Here is a 23123-nt window from a genome sequence, read left to right on the forward strand (position 1 = left end):
AATTCGAGGCTCATGTAAGTTATTTACATAAGTATTCAGCCCACTGAGTCAATACTTCGTCGAAGCGCCTTTGGTAGCGTTTACAGCTTTGAGTCTTCTTGGGTACGTCTATCAGTTTTGCACATCTGGATTTAGGGAGTTCTCCCATTCTTCCTTGCAGATATGCAACCTTCAAGTTGGATGGGGAGCGTCAGTGAACAGCGATCTGCAAGTCTTCCCACAGATTCTCAATGGGATTCAAGTCTGGGCTTTGGCTGGGCCACTTAAGGACTTTCATGTTCTTGTTCTGAAGCCATTCCAGTGTTTCTTCGGCTGCATACTTGGGGTTATTGTCCTGTTGGAATGTAAATCTTCGCCACACTCGAGTCTTTTGCACCCTGAAGCAGGTTCTCCTCAAGGATTTGCCTGTATTTGGCTCAATTCATTGTTCCCTCAATCCTTACAAGTCTCCCAGTCCCTGCCACTGAGAAACATCCCCATAGCATGATGTTTCTGCCACCACCATGTTTCACGGTTGGGATAGTGTTAGATGGGTGATGAGCTGTGCTCGGATTCTGCCAGACGTAGTGCTTTGCATTCAAGCCAGAGTTAAAAAAAAAATTTTTTTGTCATCAGAACACAGAATATTTTTCCTCATGCGCTGAGTCCTTCATGGGAATAGAGCCTGTGATTGATGTTGTGAAGAGGAACAGGTTGAGATGGTTTGGTCATGTGTTGAGGAAGGATGAAAGTGACTGGTTGAGAAGAGTGAGGGAAATGAATGTAGAAGGAAGTAGAGGATGGGGAAGACCGAGAAAGACTTGGCCAAAGATGGTGGACGAAGAAATGCGGGCAAGGGGGTTAACAAGGAGAGATGCAGAAAATAGGGCAAGATGGAGAAGATTGTCATGGGGACCGCAAGGCTAACCCCCGCTCTCGCAGGGAAAGTGGCCTTAAAATGCATGTTGTTGTTGTTGTTGTTGTTGTTGTTGTTGTTGTTGTCTGAGTCTTTCACCCGCCTTTTCACAAACTCTGCGCGTGCTGTCATGTACCTTTTTCTCAGGAGTGGCTTCGGTCTGGCCACTCTCCCATAAAGCCGAGATTTGTGAAGTACTGCAGAGACTGTTGTCCTTCCGGCAGGTTCTCCCATCTCAGCCAAAGAACTCTGTCGTTCTGTCAGAGTGGTCATTGGGTTCTTGGTCACCTCCCTGACCAAGGTCCTGCTTGCCCAGTTGCTCAGTTTGGTTGGACGGCTAGCTCTAGGAAAAGTCTGGGTAGTTCCATAAGTTTTCGATTTTCTAACGATGGAGCTCACTGTGCTCTTGGGAACTTTCAACACTAGAAATTGTTTTATACCCTTCCCCAGATCTATGCCTCCCTAAAATTCTATCTCGGAGTTCCACGGACAGTTCCCTGGACTTCATAATAGAGTTTCTGCTCTGACATGCACTGTCAACTATTGGACCTTGTATAGAAAGGTGTGTTTCTTTCTAAACCATGTCCAATCAATTGAATGGGCTAGATGTGGACTCCAATCAAGTTGTAGAGACATCTCAAGGATGATCAATGGAAATTGGATGCACCTGAGCTCAATTTGGAGTGTCATAGCAAAGATGTTAAATACTTATTCACTCAAAATATTTCAGCTTTTCATTTTTAATTATTTTGTAAAAAAAAAATCAAAACAAAATTTCACTATGACATTCTGGGGTATTTTGTGTTGTATATCAGTGACAAAAATATCTCAATTTAATCCATTTTACATTCAGGCTGTAACACAACAAAATGTGAAAAAGTCGAGGGGTGTGAATACTTTGTGATGGCACTGTATACTGTAATGATGTTATTTGATCTATTTTTCATAGGCAAAGTTTAATAAGTTTCTCTTTTGTATCATTCTATGTAACATTTAGAAACTGGCATGTTTGATTAACCAGTAGGGATAAAGTCCCATGGGTGCCGGATAACACCGCTTTTACTTATGGTAGTATGATATCTTAAAAGGTTATGAACGGATTTGAATGAAACTTGGTGGACAAGTTTGGTGTCTGCCAATGACGAATTCATTATATTTTGGTGAACGCCGAATGGACAGCAAACCTCTGCATTATTCGGATCTGGATACGAGAATTGTTTTTTAATACATACATATATATATATATATATGTATGTATGTATGTATGTATATATATGTATATATATATATATATTTTTTTATTATTAAGTGATTATTCACTATCGAGATGCGGGGTCAAGAACGATGCATAGCATGATATTTTAAAAAGTTGCGGACAGATTATGACAAAACTTGGTGGATGATTTGGGTAGGTGACAAGAACAAGCTGATTTGATTGTGGTTCAGATCTGAATCCAGATCCGGCCTGTCAGTGGGATACAAAACATAAACTGTTCAGCCTGGCAGAGGTATGCACTCTACTGAGTGCCTTTCTAGTTTAAACTGTTTTTTTTGTTTGTTTTTTTACATCATTTCACATGTATGAGGATGTGTGCGCTTTCAATGGTTTATTAGTACAGGGAAAGAATTTCAACGCTGTTCAGATTTTACTTCTAGTAAAGTCATTTAAGGAGACTCAGCTACCAGCAGGCATTTAAGGAGACTAGGTGACCATGTAGTATCCAGCTGAGCATCAAGATTATATACATCATTGGTAACTTAGAGTTTTGAAAATACGTTTTACTAGCTTGATCAAAAGAAAAAAACAAAATAATTATAATCTATATACATGAAAATATACAGATTTATCATAACTCAACATAGGGGAGGCTCAATCCTCTGTCATACATTCTGCGTCACCTACTGTCCTTTTTGTTTTTTCTATCTCATGGCCACCTACCCCATTACCTTGCTCTAGTCTTTCTCCTGGATTCCATTTGACCTTCATGGGGATATGGCTTGGCTCCTTGCTGCTGATGGAGCCCTGTTTCACCTCCAAAGTGTTTCTGCTTTCGCTCTCATGGGCAGAATCTCACCTGTTACATTCAGGTAGTGGAGAGCATATGCCAACGCATGACATAGTTTGGTCTTTGTTGTCAGGATTATATGTATATATATATATATATATATATGATTTGTTTACACATTAATTGAATTGATGTTACGTGTGTAGGGTACTGTGTAGTCAAAGTGTAAGGCCTTTTTATGTACCGGAGGCATTATGTTTTTGGGTTGTCCGTCCATCCTTCCGTGATCAATTTTGTCACCACAATTTCAAGATCACTTCTTTTTTTTTCTTCTTTTTTTTATACAGAATCGAGGCTCGTGTAAGAGCTAACACATTGAGCATGAAAAGATGCACAGACACATAAAACATACAATGACGGGAGCAGGAGACAAGAGGGGGAGAGAGGGAAGTACACAAGCACAACAACAGTAGAGAACAGGGACATCGGTATATCTGTGGAAGGGGGAAGAGGGAGGGGTACACGGTATAAAGCAAATTAACACTTCTAGGAATTTCAGGAAAGAAGTTGGGGATTTAAAGAGTTGGATTTGGGGCGTTTTAACGGGGGTAGAAACGATCAAGGTTATGGGTGGGGGAAGATAAGAGATTGTGGTGAACAGCTGTTTTAAAGACCTGGAGGGAGGAGAGGGATTAAAGAATCGGAGTTTTTTCCAGAGGTGGGAGAAAAGAGGAATGAAAGAGTGAAGGTGAGCAGAGAGTTTTCATTTTGGCAGTTTCACCAGAAGAGGGTTGCTGGCAGATCTTGTGCGTCCTGCAGGAATATTTGGGGGACAGAGCACAGACGAGCAGGGGGAGGAAGGCCGGAGAGGAGTCAGTAGAAGACAGAAAGACCACCTACCTACCTGCGGTGAGAGAGAGAGAAAGGCCCTCAGAATCGGCTTCATCGTGGGAGATTCCAATGATTCTGAAAGCTTTGGTTTCAACAGCGTGAAGCCGAGCTAGGTGTGAGGCAGGAGCACCAGCCCAGAGGGGAGAGCAGTATTTCATTGAGCTGTGGATGAAAGCCTTGTATGTGGTGAGGAGCTCAGGTGTGCCAAGGAAGGACTTCGTACGACGGAGGATGCCCAGTCGGCGACTCGCTTTGGAGGCCAGCTTGGAAATGTGGTTTTACTAGGAGAGACCATGGCAGATAGTGAGACCCAAAAGCTTGAGTGACAGAACTTCTTCAAGAGGATTGTTCAGAAAGTAGATGCGAGGGTTGTCTGGATGGTCTTTTCGGAGAGACAAAGTTGAGAGTGTAAGATTTGTCAGGATTGAAAGACATGTAATACAAAGATAGACTGATTCAATTTTAGATTCAAAACTTCGTGTACCCTTTGAAAATCGTTTCCTTAGAACATAACTCAAGTTAGAAGCATGTGGTGTTCTCTCTTCTCCTTATCTGTCTTTTTTTCTCTCTCTCTCTATCTCTCTATCTCTCTATCTCCCTATCTCTCTATCTCTCTCTCTCTCTCTCATAAGGAACCTTTAATTTTTATGTGACCTTTAATTGCGATCAAACGTAACAGTGGGTTGACATCTAACGTGAGCTGTGGCGTATCCATTGACGCACTTGTCAAATTCTACTTTGTGGTTATTTTTATTTTTGTATACAAGCTAGAAGCTCATGGAGGATTGGGAACAGAGAATGGATCAAGATGTAACAGAACAAAAGGAACATTATAAAGAGAAGGGGAAGCACACCAACCCGTAGGGATGAGGGAGACTTGGAGAATTAAGGGATGTGGAAAAGAAGAAGGGCTGGAGAAGGACATAGGGGGTAAACAAGATGGCTACACCTACAAACTGTGAGGAAGGAAAAACTGGAAATTTGGAAAGAAGTCTACTTTGGGTGGGTTAATGAGAGTATAAAATAACATGGTTTCGGATGGGGAATGGTCTGAGATGGTGGTGAAAAGCTGTCTCCAAACCCTGGAGGGAAGAATACGATTGAAGAGACTGAGGTAGTTGGTTCAACAAACGTGGTAAAAAGAGGAATGAATGATTGTGATTCTAGATTTTGGGAGTTTCACAAGAAGGGGGTTGCTGGCAGACCACGTGTGCCCTGCATACACCTAATGGGCGACATTGTTTCAGAGAGATAGTTTTGAGAAATCAGCCTTAATAATACGAAGATGTTTAGATCCTGATGTAAAAGGAAAATATGTGTGGTGTTGGTGTGATAATGAAAGTGAAGCATTTTTAAATGGCTGTGTCTTAACATCATAGACCCTGAACTCACATATAATAGTTTGTTAGATCATCTCATCTTGAAGAGATGAACTTATAAAATGGGTCGTGATGTCCAGATGGCTGTTTGTCCAACTGTCCGGTCGTCCATCCATTAACTTTTTGCTATCTTTGCTACTCCTCCCTTATCACCTGGCTGATTGTTCTGAAATTTAACGCATGAATACAAGACAGTAGCCCGCACAATCGCTCGGGCTCGATTATTTTATTTTTTTCGATTTCAGATCATGGAGGCTCCCAGGGGGGGGGGGGGGGGGGGGTTACCCCTAAAACTTTGTATCCATATTCATCCCTTATTTACCAACCAATTGCTCTGAAATCCGATATAGCTCATCTACTCGATGGTCCACAGGATTGCCCGGTCTTAGATTCTTTTTCCCTTTTCGAAGATCAGGGAGGCTCCGAGGGAATCCTTCAAATTCCGCAGTGATCCGAACTACAACGTCAAGAGATGACCGTCAGCCCATTCAGGGCATTTTTTTTTTTTTTTTTTTTAACAAGGACCTCACATTTCGGCTACGTTGTCCTCTTTTTGTTTGCCATTGAAAAGTGGTTTTGTGTGCGGTCATGATATCTAGAATAAGGGTGTGGCGCGATCTGTCTTTCCTGTCTACACCAGCGATGGCTAGGTAAGGTAAGATGAAAGGACCTCCAAGAGGGTAATTAATACAAGGTCGTGCCCAGCATGCAGTACAAAGTTCAAAAAACAAAAACAAAAAACTATTGACCTCCGCTTTTGGTTTCTCGATCAAGGTGGCGACTTTTGTTTTCTCCGGGCATCCAAAGTTGTTATTTTTCCATTCGTGTGTTTGTCAAATTTCCACTCATTATTTTATCGTCTCTGCGTTATTGCTTGTTTCTAGTTCGTTTTGGTTTGAATTTCTTGTAACTCGTAATAAATTAGTCGTTTTCTGTTTGCCCGGCGTGCGGCGTTGTAGCCTTGTAGCCTTATAGCCTGAGGCTTCCCCCGTCAAAGTTTGTTCACTTGAGTTCCTTCCTTCGCTGTTTTTGCTTGGTTCTTAGATTGTTCCCTTCTCCCCCGAACTTCCCCGAACATCTACTCTTTGTCTAATGTTTTAAATATCCCCCCCCCCCCCCCTCCAAAAAACAAAACAAAAAAGAAACATTTATTTCCCTTTCTCCACGTGTCTCATCGTGTGCTTCTCTCCACGTGTCTCATCGTGTGCTTCTGTCCACGTGCGCTGCGTCTCACCCCGCCCTCATTATCTCCTTGTCTTCCACCTTTTGCCCGGTTCACCTGACTCGTGGTTATCCCTCGAGGCCCTCTCCCCGTTGATATTTTGTGAATATAAGATTGTTCTTCACGGTTCTGTTTAAATATGTTTATTTACCCTCAGGAGAGCCAGGAAACAATATCTCACCGTTCTCAAGACCGAACTCTCTTATCTGTCTCCCTCTTCCAAATCCTGGTGGCGTCTGGTCAATTCTGTTTCTGGTGTTTGTTCCCCCTCCATCCCCTCCCTCACCTCAAACGGCTTAACGGCTGACTCGGCACGTGAAAAAGCTGAATGCCTCAACTCTGTGTTTGCCTCTAAATCTTGTGTCCCAAACCCATCCCTCTCTGTACCCACCGTACCCAGTCGTACCCAGCTGCTCCTGGACTCTGTGTCCTTTCCTCCTGACGAGGTGGAAAAGTTTCTGTCAACCCTCGACTCTGATTCTGCAACTGGACCTGACGGTATCAGCCCACGGGTCCTAAAATCCTGTTCTTCCGCTCTTTCACTCCCTCTTTCTGTTCTCTTCACCCTCTCTTTTGCTCAAGGTCATCTGCCATCTGCTTGGAAATCAGCCAACATCACCGCTTTGCACAAAAAGGTGCAAAAACAGATCCCAGCAACTACAGACCAATCAGCCTTCTCCCAATTATCAGCAAAGATATGAAATCTTTCCTCTTCTCCAATGGCTTGATCTCTGATCATCAATTTGGTTTCAGACCTGGTCACTCTACTCTGGACATGCTGCTTCTGCTTTCTCAACAATGGATGGAGGTCCTCAACGCCAAACAGGAAATTAGAGCTGTCTCCCTTGACATTTCACGTGCCATCGATACGGTCTGGCACCCGGCTCTGCTCACCAAACTCTCCTCCTTTGGTATCCATTGAAATCTCCACGCATGGCTGGCGGACTTCCTCTCTGGTCGTAGTCAACGTGTGGCCCTGAATGGGTTTCTCTCATCTCCTCTTCCTGTTCAGGCTGGAGTTCCCCAAGGTAGTGTTCTGGGCCCTGTGCTTTTTCTGGTCTTCATCAATGATCTCTCTGACTCTCTTGAAAATGCTCTCTATCTCTTTGCTGACGACTCTACTCCCTGTCGCTCCATTCCTCATCCCTCAGATCGGCAGTCTGCAGCCTCCTCACTCTCTGCAGACCTGGACAAAATCACAGACTGGGCAAACAAATGGAACATGTCTTTCAATCCTGATAAATCTCACACTCTTACGATGTCTCTCCGAAAAGACCGACTGGAAAACCCTCCCATCCACTTTCTGAATAATCCTCTCCAAGAAGTTCTGTCACTCAAGCTTTTGGGTCTCACTATTTGCCATGATCTTTCCTGGGAAAACCACATTTCAAATCTGGCCTCCAAAGCCAGTCGCCGACTGGGCATCCTCCATCGTGCGAAGTCCTTCCTTGGCACACCTGAGCTCCTCACCACATACAAGGCTTTCATCCGCAGCTCTATGGAATACTGCTCTCCCCTCTGGTCTGGTGCTCCTGCCTCACACCTCGCCCGTCTTCACGCTGTTGAAACCAAAGCGTTCAGAATCATTGGAATCTCCCGCGATGAAGCTAACTCCAAGGGCCTTTCACTCACTCACCGCAGGCAGGTTGGTGGTCTTTCCGTCTTCTACCGACTCCTCTCTGGCCTTGCCCCCCCCAGCCCTCTCTGGGCTCTGTCCCCCAAATATTCCTACAGGTCGCACAACATCTGCCTGCAACCCTCTTATGGTTAAACTGCCAAAATCAAGACTTTCTGCTCACCTTCACTCCTTCATTCCTCTTTTCTCCCGCCTCTGGAACAAACTCCCTCACTCTCTTCAATCCCACTCCACCCTCCAGGTCTTTAAAACAGCTGTTCACCACCATCTCTTATCCTCCCCCATCCAAAACCTTGAACTTTTCTACCCCCGCTAATTTCGGTCCCCTTGTGTTTTATACCTCTCCCCCCCCTCCCACGCCTCCTGCCCCCAAGCCCTCTCCCTCCCACACTTCTCCCTGCTCTCAAATGTTGTGGTTGTGTGCTTCCCCTTCTCTCCCCATCTTGTCTTCCGCTCCCTCTTTTTGTATATTTTGTTTGTCTGGTTGATTTGTTTGTGAAATAAATGTTAGCTCTTTCACGAGCCTCGATTCAGTATACAAAAAAAAAAAAAAAAAAAACTTTCCCTTTTTTTTTTTTTTTTTTTGTATACAAGATCGAGGCTCGTGAAAGAGCTAAAAGAGCTAAATAGTGCGAAGGAGGTGTTTATAGTGCAGTGTTTTATTGTACCCCTGCAGTGTTTTATTCAGTGGTATATTACAACACGCTGTTTTCCTTCCTATTTAAAAGGCTTTTTTCAATTTCCTCTTCAACTAATTCCACTTCAAAAAAAAAAACAATCTCTTACAATTCTTCCTCACTGCATGTTCTAAACTCACTTTCATTCCACCCCTCCTCTATCATTCTTAAACGGATCTCTGACTTAAAAATCACAATAAACCCAATTTGTTATCAATGTCGTCTTTCATTAATCATCCACTTTCTAAACTCTCCCCTCGCCCCTCCCCTCCAAATCTCCCTCCTTGCCCCTCCCCTCCTAAAGTCCCCCATTGCTCCTCCCCTCCTGAACTCCCCCCTCACCCCTCCCCTTCAAAACTCGCCCCGCCAACCCCTCCCCTTCAAATCTCCCCCCCCTACCATCCCTCTCCAATTCTCCCCCCTCCCCTCTCCGCCTCAAAGCTGCCTCCTCCCCACTTCGTTTGCCTTCTATCTCATACCTCCACCTCCCCCAACCTTCTACTTTCCTCTGCCCCTCCTCAAACAACCCCTCACTGTGCCTCATCCCATCACAATCAATCCTTTCGTCCTCCTCATCCTTCCCTTTCTTGTAACTCTTCTGTAATCTCTGACACACAATCAACTGTTCTCCCTACATTCGCCTCTCATCCTTCATCTGACCCTACCCTTTCCCCTCCCCTGTCCTGCACCCGATGCCCCCCCTCTCTCCTCATTAACGGTATGGACCTCAAACATCCGGGGCATTCGCTCAAACCTGATTGATCTCTCCATTCAGGTTGCTTCTGACAATCCAGACTGGATCTGCTTAACAGAAACTTTCCTCCTTCAAGATGTCTCTAATTCCTTAATATCTCTTCCTGGTTACTCCCTCCTCTGGTATGATAGACCTGAGCCTCGTCCTGGTGGTGGGGCTGCTATCTTTATCAAAAACTCTCTTCCTCACTCGCCCTGCACTGCCCTCTCTCCACCCCACCCCCAGGAGTACCTCTGGCTACGGCTTCCTCTCCGCTCCCACCTTTTGTTCATATGTGTTCTGCACCGTCCTCCAAACAGTGATGACTCAATTTACATTTCGCTGTCTGACAACATGGGCCAACTTCTATCCACTCATCCCAACTCTCTCTTCCTCATATGTGGCGACTTCAACTGTCATCATGCCAGCTGGCTGGTTGTGGGTTCCTCTCTCACCAGCCATGTAATGGCACCTCAGCAAAGGACTTCTGCGACTCATTGGGACTGACGCAATCTGTCAATTTCCCGACCCGGAGCTCAGTCAATGGAGTATCTTCTCTTCCAGACTTAGTTATGACAAACTTCCCTGCAAATGTCTGCTGCTCTTCTTCTGCTCCAATCGGTTCTTCTGATCATGTGCTTGTTAAAGTGGACATCTCTCTGGCCATTCTCAGAGAGCCTCCTCAGCGTCGACGAGTCTGGCATTTCACTCAGGCCGACTGGCACGGTCTGCAAGCAGCCATCAATCATCTGGACTGGTCTCCCATCTCTACTGCCTCTGACATCAATTCTTCCTGGGAATTCTTCCAAAGCAAACTGCTCTCTCTCTCTCATGCCCAGATTTATCCCATCTCGTCTTCAGTTGTCGTACCCTTCCTCCTGTCCATGGGACACTGAATCCTGTGGTGAGGCAGTTGCCCTGAAACAACTTGCCTTTGCCTCTTGGAGAAGCAAATCCAACTGAAGGCAATCTCAGTTCCTTTCACCAAGCTCGAAACAAGTGTGAATCTACCCTCAAGAGTGCCAGGAAGCACTATCTCTCCACACTCAAGAATGAACGATCAAACCTGTCTCCTTCCTGCAAATCCGTTTCTGGTGTTTGTTCCCCCTCCATCCCCTCCCTTACTTCAAATGGCTACACAGTTGACACCGCACGTGACAAAGCCGAATGCCTCAACTCTGTGTTTGCCTCAAAATGTGTGTCCCAAACCCATCTCTCTCTGTTCCCACCGTACCCAGTCGAACTCAACTGCTCCTGGACTCTGTGTCCTTCTCTCCTGACAAGGTGGAGAAGTTTTTGTCAAACCTCGACTGATTCTGCAACTGGACCAGACGGCATCAGCCCAGGGCTCCTAAAATCCTGCTCTGCCGCTCTATATCACCCTGTCTCTGTTCTTTTCACCCTCTCTTTTGCTCAAGGTCATCTGCCAGCATCTTGGAAATCAGCAAACATTACCGCTTTGCACAAAAAAGGTGCAAACACAGATCCTTGCAACGACAGACCAATGAGCTTGCTCCCAATTATCAGCAAAGTCATGGAATCCATCATTGCTTTGGATATCAAATCCTTCCTCTTCTCCAATGGCTTGATCTCTGATCATCAATTTGGATTCAGACCAGGTCATTCTACTCTGGACATGTTGCTTCTGCTGTCTCAACAATGGATGGAGGTCCTCAATGCCAAACAGGAAATCAGAGCTGTCTCCCTTGATATATCACGTGCCTTCGATACGGTCTGGCACCCAGCTCTGCTCACCAAACTCTCCTCCTATGGTATCCATGAAAATTTCCACGTATGGCTTGCGGACTTCCTCTCTGGTCATAGTCCACGTGTGGCCCTGAATGGATTTCTCTCATCTCCCCTTCCTGTTCTGGTTGGAGTTCCCCAAGGTAGTGTTCTGGGCCCAGTGCTTTTTCTGGGCTTCATCAATGATCTCTCTGACTCTGGAAAATCCTCTCTATCTCTTTGCTGATGACCACTCTCTGCCGCTCCATTCCTCATCCCTCAGATCGGCAGTCTGCAGCCTCCTCACTCTCTGCAGACCTGGACAAAATCACAGACTGGGCAAACAAATGGAACATGTCTTTCAATCCTGATAAATCTCACACTCTTACGATGTCTCTCCGAAAAGACCGACTGGAAAACCCTCCCATCCACTTTCTGAATAATCCTCTCCAAGAAGTTCTGTCACTCAAGCTTTTGGGTCTCACTATTTGCCATGATCTTTCCTGGGAAAACCACATTTCAAATCTGGCCTCCAAAGCCAGTCGCCGACTGGGCATCCTCCATCGTGCGAAGTCCTTCCTTGGCACACCTGAGCTCCTCACCACATACAAGGCTTTCATCCGCAGCTCTATGGAATACTGCTCTCCCCTCTGGTCTGGTGCTCCTGCCTCACACCTCGCCCGTCTTCACGCTGTTGAAACCAAAGCGTTCAGAATCATTGGAATCTCCCGCGATGAAGCTAACTCCAAGGGCCTTTCACTCACTCACCGCAGGCAGGTTGGTGGTCTTTCCGTCTTCTACCGACTCCTCTCTGGCCTTGCCCCCCCCAGCCCTCTCTGGGCTCTGTCCCCCAAATATTCCTACAGGTCGCACAACATCTGCCTGCAACCCTCTTATGGTTAAACTGCCAAAATCAAGACTTTCTGCTCACCTTCACTCCTTCATTCCTCTTTTCTCCCGCCTCTGGAACAAACTCCCTCACTCTCTTCAATCCCACTCCACCCTCCAGGTCTTTAAAACAGCTGTTCACCACCATCTCTTATCCTCCCCCATCCAAAACCTTGAACTTTTCTACCCCCGCTAATTTCGGTCCCCTTGTGTTTTATACCTCTCCCCCCCCTCCCACGCCTCCTGCCCCCAAGCCCTCTCCCTCCCACACTTCTCCCTGCTCTCAAATGTTGTGGTTGTGTGCTTCCCCTTCTCTCCCCATCTTGTCTTCCGCTCCCTCTTTTTGTATATTTTGTTTGTCTGGTTGATTTGTTTGTGAAATAAATGTTAGCTCTTTCACGAGCCTCGATTCAGTATACAAAAAAAAAAAAAAAAAAACTTTCCCTTTTTTTTTTTTTTTTTTTGTATACAAGATCGAGGCTCGTGAAAGAGCTAAAAGAGCTAAATAGTGCGAAGGAGGTGTTTATAGTGCAGTGTTTTATTCTACCCCTGCAGTGTTTTATTCAGTGGTATATTACAACACGCTGTTTTCCTTCCTATTTAAAAGGCTTTTTTCAATTTCCTCTTCAACTAATTCCACTTCAAAAAAAAAAACAATCTCTTACAATTCTTCCTCACTGCATGTTCTAAACTCACTTTCATTCCACCCCTCCTCTATCATTCTTAAACGGATCTCTGACTTAAAAATCACAATAAACCCAATTTGTTATCAATGTCGTCTTTCATTAATCATCCACTTTCTAAACTCTCCCCTCGCCCCTCCCCTCCAAATCTCCCTCCTTGCCCCTCCCCTCCTAAAGTCCCCCATTGCTCCTCCCCTCCTGAACTCCCCCCTCACCCCTCCCCTTCAAAACTCGCCCCGCCAACCCCTCCCCTTCAAATCTCCCCCCCCTACCATCCCTCTCCAATTCTCCCCCCTCCCCTCTCCGCCTCAAAGCTGCCTCCTCCCCACTTCGTTTGCCTTCTATCTCATACCTCCACCTCCCCCAACCTTCTACTTTCCTCTGCCCCTCCTCAAACAACCCCTCACTGTGCCTCATCCCATCACAATCAATCCTTTCGTCCTCCTCATCCTTCCCTTTCTTGTAACTCTTCTGTAATCTCTGACACACAATCAACTGTTCTCCCTACATTCGCCTCTCATCCTTCATCTGACCCTACCCTTTCCCCTCCCCTGTCCTGCACCCGATGCCCCCCCTCTCTCCTCATTAACGGTATGGACCTCAAACATCCGGGGCATTCGCTCAAACCTGATTGATCTCTCCATTCAGGTTGCTTCTGACAATCCAGACTGGATCTGCTTAACAGAAACTTTCCTCCTTCAAGATGTCTCTAATTCCTTAATATCTCTTCCTGGTTACTCCCTCCTCTGGTATGATAGACCTGAGCCTCGTCCTGGTGGTGGGGCTGCTATCTTTATCAAAAACTCTCTTCCTCACTCGCCCTGCACTGCCCTCTCTCCACCCCACCCCCAGGAGTACCTCTGGCTACGGCTTCCTCTCCGCTCCCACCTTTTGTTCATATGTGTTCTGCACCGTCCTCCAAACAGTGATGACTCAATTTACATTTCGCTGTCTGACAACATGGGCCAACTTCTATCCACTCATCCCAACTCTCTCTTCCTCATATGTGGCGACTTCAACTGTCATCATGCCAGCTGGCTGGTTGTGGGTTCCTCTCTCACCAGCCATGTAATGGCACCTCAGCAAAGGACTTCTGCGACTCATTGGGACTGACGCAATCTGTCAATTTCCCGACCCGGAGCTCAGTCAATGGAGTATCTTCTCTTCCAGACTTAGTTATGACAAACTTCCCTGCAAATGTCTGCTGCTCTTCTTCTGCTCCAATCGGTTCTTCTGATCATGTGCTTGTTAAAGTGGACATCTCTCTGGCCATTCTCAGAGAGCCTCCTCAGCGTCGACGAGTCTGGCATTTCACTCAGGCCGACTGGCACGGTCTGCAAGCAGCCATCAATCATCTGGACTGGTCTCCCATCTCTACTGCCTCTGACATCAATTCTTCCTGGGAATTCTTCCAAAGCAAACTGCTCTCTCTCTCTCATGCCCAGATTTATCCCATCTCGTCTTCAGTTGTCGTACCCTTCCTCCTGTCCATGGGACACTGAATCCTGTGGTGAGGCAGTTGCCCTGAAACAACTTGCCTTTGCCTCTTGGAGAAGCAAATCCAACTGAAGGCAATCTCAGTTCCTTTCACCAAGCTCGAAACAAGTGTGAATCTACCCTCAAGAGTGCCAGGAAGCACTATCTCTCCACACTCAAGAATGAACGATCAAACCTGTCTCCTTCCTGCAAATCCGTTTCTGGTGTTTGTTCCCCCTCCATCCCCTCCCTTACTTCAAATGGCTACACAGTTGACACCGCACGTGACAAAGCCGAATGCCTCAACTCTGTGTTTGCCTCAAAATGTGTGTCCCAAACCCATCTCTCTCTGTTCCCACCGTACCCAGTCGAACTCAACTGCTCCTGGACTCTGTGTCCTTCTCTCCTGACAAGGTGGAGAAGTTTTTGTCAAACCTCGACTGATTCTGCAACTGGACCAGACGGCATCAGCCCAGGGCTCCTAAAATCCTGCTCTGCCGCTCTATATCACCCTGTCTCTGTTCTTTTCACCCTCTCTTTTGCTCAAGGTCATCTGCCAGCATCTTGGAAATCAGCAAACATTACCGCTTTGCACAAAAAAGGTGCAAACACAGATCCTTGCAACGACAGACCAATGAGCTTGCTCCCAATTATCAGCAAAGTCATGGAATCCATCATTGCTTTGGATATCAAATCCTTCCTCTTCTCCAATGGCTTGATCTCTGATCATCAATTTGGATTCAGACCAGGTCATTCTACTCTGGACATGTTGCTTCTGCTGTCTCAACAATGGATGGAGGTCCTCAATGCCAAACAGGAAATCAGAGCTGTCTCCCTTGATATATCACGTGCCTTCGATACGGTCTGGCACCCAGCTCTGCTCACCAAACTCTCCTCCTATGGTATCCATGAAAATTTCCACGTATGGCTTGCGGACTTCCTCTCTGGTCATAGTCCACGTGTGGCCCTGAATGGATTTCTCTCATCTCCCCTTCCTGTTCTGGTTGGAGTTCCCCAAGGTAGTGTTCTGGGCCCAGTGCTTTTTCTGGGCTTCATCAATGATCTCTCTGACTCTGGAAAATCCTCTCTATCTCTTTGCTGATGACCACTCTCTGCCGCTCCATTCCTCATCCCTCAGATCGGCAGTCTGCAGCCTCCTCACTCTCTGCAGACCTGGACAAAATCACAGACTGGTCAAACAAGTGGAACATGTCTTTCAATCCTGACAAATCTCACACTCTTACTATGTCTCTCCGAAAAGACCGACTGGAAAACCCTCCCATCTACTTTCTCAACAATCCTGTCCAAGACGTTCTGTCGCTCAAGCTTTTGGGTCTCACTATCTGCCATGATCTTTCTTGGCAAAACCACATTTCCAAGCTGGGCTCCAAAGCCAGTCCCCGACTGGGCATCCTCCGTCGTGCGAAGTCCTTCCTTGGCATACCTGAGCTCCTCACCACATACAAGGCTTTCATCCGCAGCTCAAAGGAATACTGTTCCCCCCTCTGGGCTGGTGCTCCTGCCTCACACCTAGCTCGGCTTCACGCTGTTGAAACCAAAGCTTCCAGAATCATTGGAATCTCCTGCGATGAAGCTCACTCCGAGGGCCTTTCATTCACTCACCGCAGGCAGGTTGGTGGTCTTTCTGTTTTCTACCGACTCCTCTCTGGCCTTGCTCCCCCAGCTCTCTCTGTGCTCTGTCCCCCCAATATTCCTTCAGGTCGCACAAGATCTGCCTGCAACCCTCTTATGGTTAAACTGCCAAAATCTAGGCTCTCTGCTCACCTTCACTCTTTCATTCCCCTTTTCTCCCACCTCTGGAACAAACTCCCCCACTCCCTTCAATCCCACTCCTCCCTCCAGGTCTTTAAAACAGCTGTTCACCACCATCCCCCATCCAAAACCTTGATCTTTTCTACCCCTGCTCATTCACCCCAGATCCACTTTTTTGAAATTCCAACTTCTTTCCTGGAAGTCCTTGCAGTGTCCATATGTTTTATACCTCTCCCACCTCTCCCCAAGCCCTCTCCCTCCCACATTTCTCCCGATGTTGCGTTTGTGTGCTTCCCCCTCTCTCCCCATCTTGTCTATCTCTCCCCTTATTTTGTGTTTTATGTGTCGGTTTGACTTTTTGTGTGATTAATGTTAGCTCTTTCACGAGCCTCGATCTTGTGTACAAAAAAAAATAAAATTGTTAGAACAGCTGTACATACAAAAGCACAACGAAATGTGTGGAGTTGAAGGAGCTGTGCTCCCACGTAATCGGAAGAATGGACGCGACAAAAAGCTGGAATTCGTCCGAGTTTCTTTATTGTCACAAAACAACTCGGGTACTCTGAAAAGCCCGTTTATCGGGCAGCAATATATATACACACATTATCCTGGAGCGTTTGCCCGGGAAAGGCGAGAGGGGGCGTGGCCGGGCGTCCCGGACGTGGCCTGGCAAGTCGAGTGGGCGTGGCCGGGTGTGCCCGGGCATGCCCGGGCGTCCCGGCCGAGGCCTGGCAAGTTGAGCGCGGGCCTGCCCGGGCGTCCTGGACGAGCCCGGCATGGTGATCGCTCCGCGTCCTTGGTAGGTGCAAGGCGATTGTGTAAACCCAGCGGTAGCCGCTACAGAGTTATCTAATGGCACACCTGCAAACATTTCAATATCCCAGTTCCAGAAAACACGTGGAAACATTAACTAAAAGTGACAATTGAAAACAAACAAGTTACACTGACGTATGACCGGATGATCCCATAAAGCGTGAACATCGAAAACAAAGATTCGCCACCGGATATAGTACTTGTGTACAAAAACGAAAAAGCGGCATTGCTTATCGAGGTGTCAGTACTGAGCGATTTTGGCCAAAACAACGACCAAATACCAAGTTATTGGAAGCTGAAGAGCAGCAAAATTGTAATCGGAGCAACAGGTATTATACCAATACTGTAATGTATGTAGGTGGATGGGAGAAGGGAGGGGTGGGTGGTCTGCAGAGCTAAACTTGCTAACCTGTACTTAAACTTTTGTTATACCATGTATCACATGAATTTACAGGGTATAAGGCTCCTCTCACATGCTTGGACTTGCAGACGAATACGTGAGACACAACACAAGACTGTTAGATGAGACAAACAGCCACTGAGCTTGGGATAAGTGTCGTCACATCCTGGGGCACTCTAGTCTCTAGGTACCAGTAACGTCACAAAAATGGAGCCACCTTTCTCACCGTACCGCACGCATTTCCCAAGGATGAATTTCCTCCTCACCATGGATGCCAACTTATGGGGATTTTCCGTGCTCTTATCCTTTTAAATGCTAAATGTCAAGCAAGGAAGCAGCATGTACCATTTTAGCTCATCTGGAACGAAGTTCCGGGGACCTTATGCGATGGCGTGTCATCAGTCCGTAAACACTTGCAACTTCTTCTCCGGAACCGCGAATGGGATTGTGACCAAACTTGGCACAAATGATATTTGTTATGTTGTGACTAAAGTTCGTTCACGCCATTAAAATGATCAGGGTCTAAGGGGGTCTATCGGGGGTCAAAGTGGATCCATCAGTGTTTGCTTTCTTCTCAGAAACTATACACACAATTCCGATGAAACTTGACCACAACATTCCGTTCATCACCCATGACTGTACCAACGTTTGTTCCCTGCATTAAAAAAAACAAATTGGGGTCTATGGGGTAGAGGGGTGGGGGAGGGAGGTTGCCCCCCAAAATAGGTATTTGCTTTTTTCTCAGAAACTACACACAATTTCAATGAAACTTGACCACAACCTTCAACACCCATGATGTACCAAAGTTTGTTCACGGTATTTAAAAAAATCCGGCCCTAAGGGAGTGGGGGTGCGCGGGGTGGGATGCGGGTAGCCCCCCCCCCCAAATAGTTTTTTTTTTGTGTACAGAATCGAGGCTCGTGAAAGAGCTAACATTTATTTCACAAACAAATCAAACAGACAAACAAAATATATAAAAAGAGGGAGCGGTAGACAAGATGGGGAGAGAAGGGGAAGCACACAAACACAACATTTGAGAGCAGGGACATTGGGAGATGTGGGGGGGGGAGGAGGCGTGGGAAGGGGGGGGGGAAGTGGGAGAAGTATAAAACACAAGGACACCAAGGATTTCCAGGACAGAAGTTGGTATTTCAAAAAAGTGGATTTGGGGTGAAATTAGCGGGGGTAGAAAAGATCAAGGTTTTGGATGGGGGAAGATAAGAGATGGTGGTGAACAGCTGTTTTAAAGACCTGGAGGGAGGAGTGGGATTGAAGAGAGTGAGTGAGTTTGTTCCAGAGGTGGGAGAAAAGAGGCATGAAGGAGTGAAGGTGAGCAGAGAGTCTTGATTTTGGCAGTTTAACCATAAGAGGGTTGCAGGCAGATCTTGTGCGACCTGTAGGAATATTTGGGGGACAGAGCCCAGAGAGAGATTGGGGTGGGGGGGCAAGGCCGGAGAGGAGTCGGTAGAAGATGGAAAGACCACCAACCTGCCTGCGGTGAGTGAGTGAGAGGCCCTTGGAGTTAGCTTCATCGCGGGAGATTCCAATGATTCTGAACGCTTTGGTTTCAACAGCGTGAAGACGAGCTAGGTGTGAGGCAGGAGCACCAGCCCAGAGGGGAGAGCAGTATTCCATTGAGCTGCGGATGAAAGCCTTGTATGTGGCGAGGAGCTCAGGTGTGCCAAGGGAAGGACTTCGCACGACGGAGGATGCCCAGTCGGCGACTGGCTTTGGAGGCCAGATTTGAAATGTGGTTTTCCCAGGAAAGATCATGGCAGATAGTGAGACCCAAAAGCTTGAGTGACAGAACCTCTTGGAGAGGATTATTCAGAAAGTGGATGGGAGGGTTGTCCAGTCGGTCTTTTCTGAGAGACATCGTAAGAGTGTGAGATTTGTCAGGATTGAAAGACATGTTCCACTTGTTTGCCCAGTCTGTGATTTTGTCCATGTCTGCAGAGAGTGAGGAGGCTGCAGACTGCCGATCTGAGGGATGAGGAATGGAGCGACAGAGAGTAGAGTCATCAGCAAAGCGATAGGGAGGATTTTCAAGAGTCAGAGAGATCATTGATGAAGACCAGAAAAAGCACAAGGCCCAGAACACTGCCTTGGGGAACTCCAGCCTGAACAGGAAGAGGAGATGGGAGAAACCCATTCAGGGCCACACGATGATTGCGACTAGAGAGGAAGTCCGCCAGCCAAGCGTGGAGATTTCCATGGATACCAAAGGAGGAGAGTTTGGTGAGCAGAGCGGGGTGTCAGACCGTATCGAAGGCACGTGATATGTCAAGGGAGACAGCTCTAATTTCCTGTTTGGCATTGAGGACAGCCCATTCATTGTCCATTGGCATCCATTGTTGAGAAAGCAGAAGCAGCATGTCCAGAGCAGAGTGACCAGGTCTGAAACCAAATTGATGATCAGAGATCAAGCCATTCGAGAAGAGGAAAGATTTCATATCTGAAGCAATGATGGATTCCATGACTTTGCTGATAATTGGGAGAAGGCTGATTGGTCTGTAGTTGCTAGGATCTGTTTTTGCACATTTTTTGTGCAAACCGGTGATGTTGGCTGATTTCCAAGCAGATGGCAGATGACCTTGAGCAAAAGAGAGGGTGAAGAGAAAAGAGAGAGGGAGTGAAAGAGCGGAAGAACAGGATTTTAGGACCCGTGGGCTGATACCGTCAGGTCCAGTTGCAGAATCAGTGTCGAGGGTTGACAGAAACTTTTCCACCTCGTCAGGAGGAAAGGACACAGAGTCCAGGAGCAGCTGGGTACGACTGGGTACGGTGGGTACAGAGAGGGATGGGTTTGGGACACAAGATTTAGAGGCAAACAGAGTTGAGACATTCAGCTTTTTCACGTGCGGAGTCAGCCGTGTAGCCATTTGAGGTGAGGGAGGGGATGGAGGGGGAACAAACACCAGAAACAGAATTGACCAGATTCCACCAGGATTTGGAAGAGGGAGACAGATAAGAGAGTTCGGTCTTGAGAACGGAGAGATATTGTTTCCTGGCTCTCCTGAGGGTGGACACACTTGTTTTGGGCTTTGTGAAAGGAAATGAGATTTCCTTCCGTTCGATTTGTTTTCCAGGAGTTGAAGGCAAGTTGTTTCTGGGCAACAGCCTCACCACAAGATTCCGTGTAACATGGACGGGAGGAAGGGTATGACAACTGAAGACGAGATGGGATAAATCTGTGCATGAGAGAGAGCAATTTACTTTGGAAGAATTCTCAGGATGAGTTGATGTCGGAGGCGGTAGAGATGGGAGACCAGTCCAGATCATTGATGGCTGCTTCACTCAGTTGGCCTGAGTGAAATGCCAGACTCGTCGACGCTGAGGAGGCTCTCTGAGAATGGTCAGAGAGATGTCCACTTTAACAAGCACATGATCAGATGAGCTAATTGGAGCAGAAGAAGAGCAGCAGACATTTTCAGGGAAGTTAGTCATAACCAAGTCCAGAAGAGAAGATGCTCCTTTGACTGAGATCCGGGTCGGGAAATTGACAGATTGTGTCAGTCCCAGTGAGTCACAGAAGTCCTTTGCTGAGGAGCCATGGCTGGTGAGAGAGGCACCCACACCCAGCCAACTGGCATGGTGACAATTGAAATCACCACATATGAGGAAGAGAGGGTTGGGATGGGTAGATAGAAGTTGGTCCATATTATCAGACAGCGAGATGTAGATGGAGTCAACACTGTTTGGTGGACAGTACAACACACATATGAACAAGAGGTGGGAGCGAAGGGGAAGCGGTAGCCAAAGGTATTCCTGGGGGTGAGGTGGAGAGAGGGCAGTGCAGCGCGAGTGAGGAAGAGTTTTTTTTATAAAGATAGCAACCCCACCTCCAGGACGAGGCTCAGGTCTATCATACTGGAGGAGGGAGTAACCTGGGAGAGATACCAAGGAATCAGAGACATCATGAAGGAGGAAAGTTTCTGTTAAGCAGATCACATCTGGATTGTCAGAGCAACCTGTATGGAGAGATCAGTCAAGTTTGAGCGAAGGCCCCGGATGTTTGAGGTCCATACCTTTAATGAAGAGGAAGTGGGAGCATCGGATACAGAACTGGGGGGGGGGGGGGGTGTAGGGTAAGATGTGGAAGAGGAGGAAGTGGTAGGGAGTACTGTTGAAGGTGTGTCAGATATTTCAGAATAGCTTGGAGAAAGAGAAGAATGGGGCGGACAAAAGGTTTGATGGTGATTGGGTGAGGCACAGTGAGGTGTTATTTGAGGAAGGGGAAGAGCGAGGCAGAAGGTTGGGGGAGATGAAGGGGAAAGTTGGAAGGGGGAAGAAGCGGGGAGGATGCTTTGAGGAGGAGGGGTGAGAGGGGAGTCTAGGAGGGGAGGAGCGAGGGAGAGTCTCAGAGGGGAGGGGTGTGGGGGGAGTTTAGGAGGGAAGGGGCAAGGGGGGAGATTTGAAAGGGATGGGTGATGGGGAAGATTGGGAGGGGCAAGGGGGAAGATTTGAAAGAGATGGGTGATGGGGAAGATTTGGAGGGAAGGGGCAAGGGGGTAGATTTGGAGTGAAGGGGTGATGGGGAAGTTTTGGAGGGGAGGGGTGATGGGGAAGATTTGGAGGGGAGGGGCAAGGGGGAAGATTTGAAAGGGGTGGGTGATGGGGAAGATTTGGAGGGGAGGGGCAAGGGGGATGATTTGAAAGAGATGGGTGATGGGGAAGATTTGGAGGGGAGGGGCAAGGGGGTAGATTTGGAGGGGAGGGGTGATGGGGAAGTTTTGGAGGGGAGGGGTGATGGGGAGTGTTTTGGAGGGGAGGGGTGATGGGGAAGTTTTGGAGGGGAGGGGTGATGGGGAAGTTTTGGAGGGAAGGGGTGATGGGGAAGATTTGGAGGGGAGGGGTGAGATTGGATTTTAGAAAGTGTACGATTAATGGGAAACGAACATTTATTGCAAAATGAGTTTCTTGTGACCTTCGAGTCAAAAATACGTTTGAGAACGCTGAAGGAGGGGTGGAGTGCAGGAGAGTTTCGGGAATGTCGAAAAGAGGAACTGTAAGAGATGGAATTTTTTTTTGGAATGAATAGATTTGGTGAGCAAGTCGAAAGCATCATTTTATAGAAGAAGAAGAAAAAGGTGTTATAATATACGACAGAATACAGTTCTTCAGGGGCAAGTTTAAACATTTTTTAATTGAGCAGTGAAAACTATCTGGGGAAATGGAAAATGGAAATGGGGGTGAAACACGTGATCGAGGAACAAACGAACAAATAAGAACAATGAATAAACGAATAAGAACAATGAATAAGAACAGAGAAGGAAATGTTTTTTTTGGGTTTTTTTTTTTTTAGTTGAGATTTTAAACAAGGAAGTATGGGGTGAAAGACTGGGACAAAAACAGAGAACGAAAGTAATTGCAGCACAATCGACGGACCGCTGAGAAAAACAAAGCCTCATGGTCGGACACAATAGCCTACTAGGCCTCAAAATACGCGACACGAATTAACCGACGATTTTGTATACATGTATGAAAAATTAACCGAGAATCTTACTAAAGACACACTATAGGTACACACACCGAAAGATAGATACAGTTTCGACAAAAACACAATTGTGAAAAGTTACTTAACTTCGAAAGCGTGAGCGCATGGACAGCTTCGAAAAGACGTGACCTCGCTGACAAAGATCTCGCGAGATTCGCTTTATTCTCAGAAACTACACACACAATTCTGATGAAACTTGACTACAACCTTAATCACCTGTGATGTACCACTAAATGTTTGTTCAAGGCATTAGAAAAATTGGGGTCTGAGGAGGTATACGGGGTGGGGGTGGGGGGGGAGATGGGGGGTTGCCCCCAAATCGGTATTTTTTAAAGTTTGTTTGTTTGTTTAAAGGCTTATGATTACATTAGTATGATTGTATATGCTGCCCTGTCTTCTAGCAACCATTGAAATTGGTTAAAATACCGT

General features: G+C 46.8%; 1 protein-coding gene across 3 annotated transcripts in view; it reads left to right on the forward strand.

The window, feature by feature from the left end:
• The window catches only part of LOC137429809 (solute carrier family 35 member E2A), a 70591-nt gene that overhangs the window by 41170 nt on the left and 6298 nt on the right, over window positions 1–23123 (forward strand). For all 3 annotated transcript variants that reach the window (XM_068120081.2, XM_068120089.2, XM_068120098.2), the window contains exon 8: window positions 2853–2983. In XM_068120081.2, coding sequence (XP_067976182.2) covers window positions 2853–2983 — 131 coding nt within the window. The remainder of the gene's footprint in view (window positions 1–2852; window positions 2984–23123) is intronic.

This window comes from Myxine glutinosa, chromosome 1, assembly GCF_964187855.1.
Source record: "Myxine glutinosa chromosome 1, kmMyxGlut1.1, whole genome shotgun sequence".
NCBI classification, from domain to species: Eukaryota; Metazoa; Chordata; class Myxini; order Myxiniformes; family Myxinidae; genus Myxine; species Myxine glutinosa.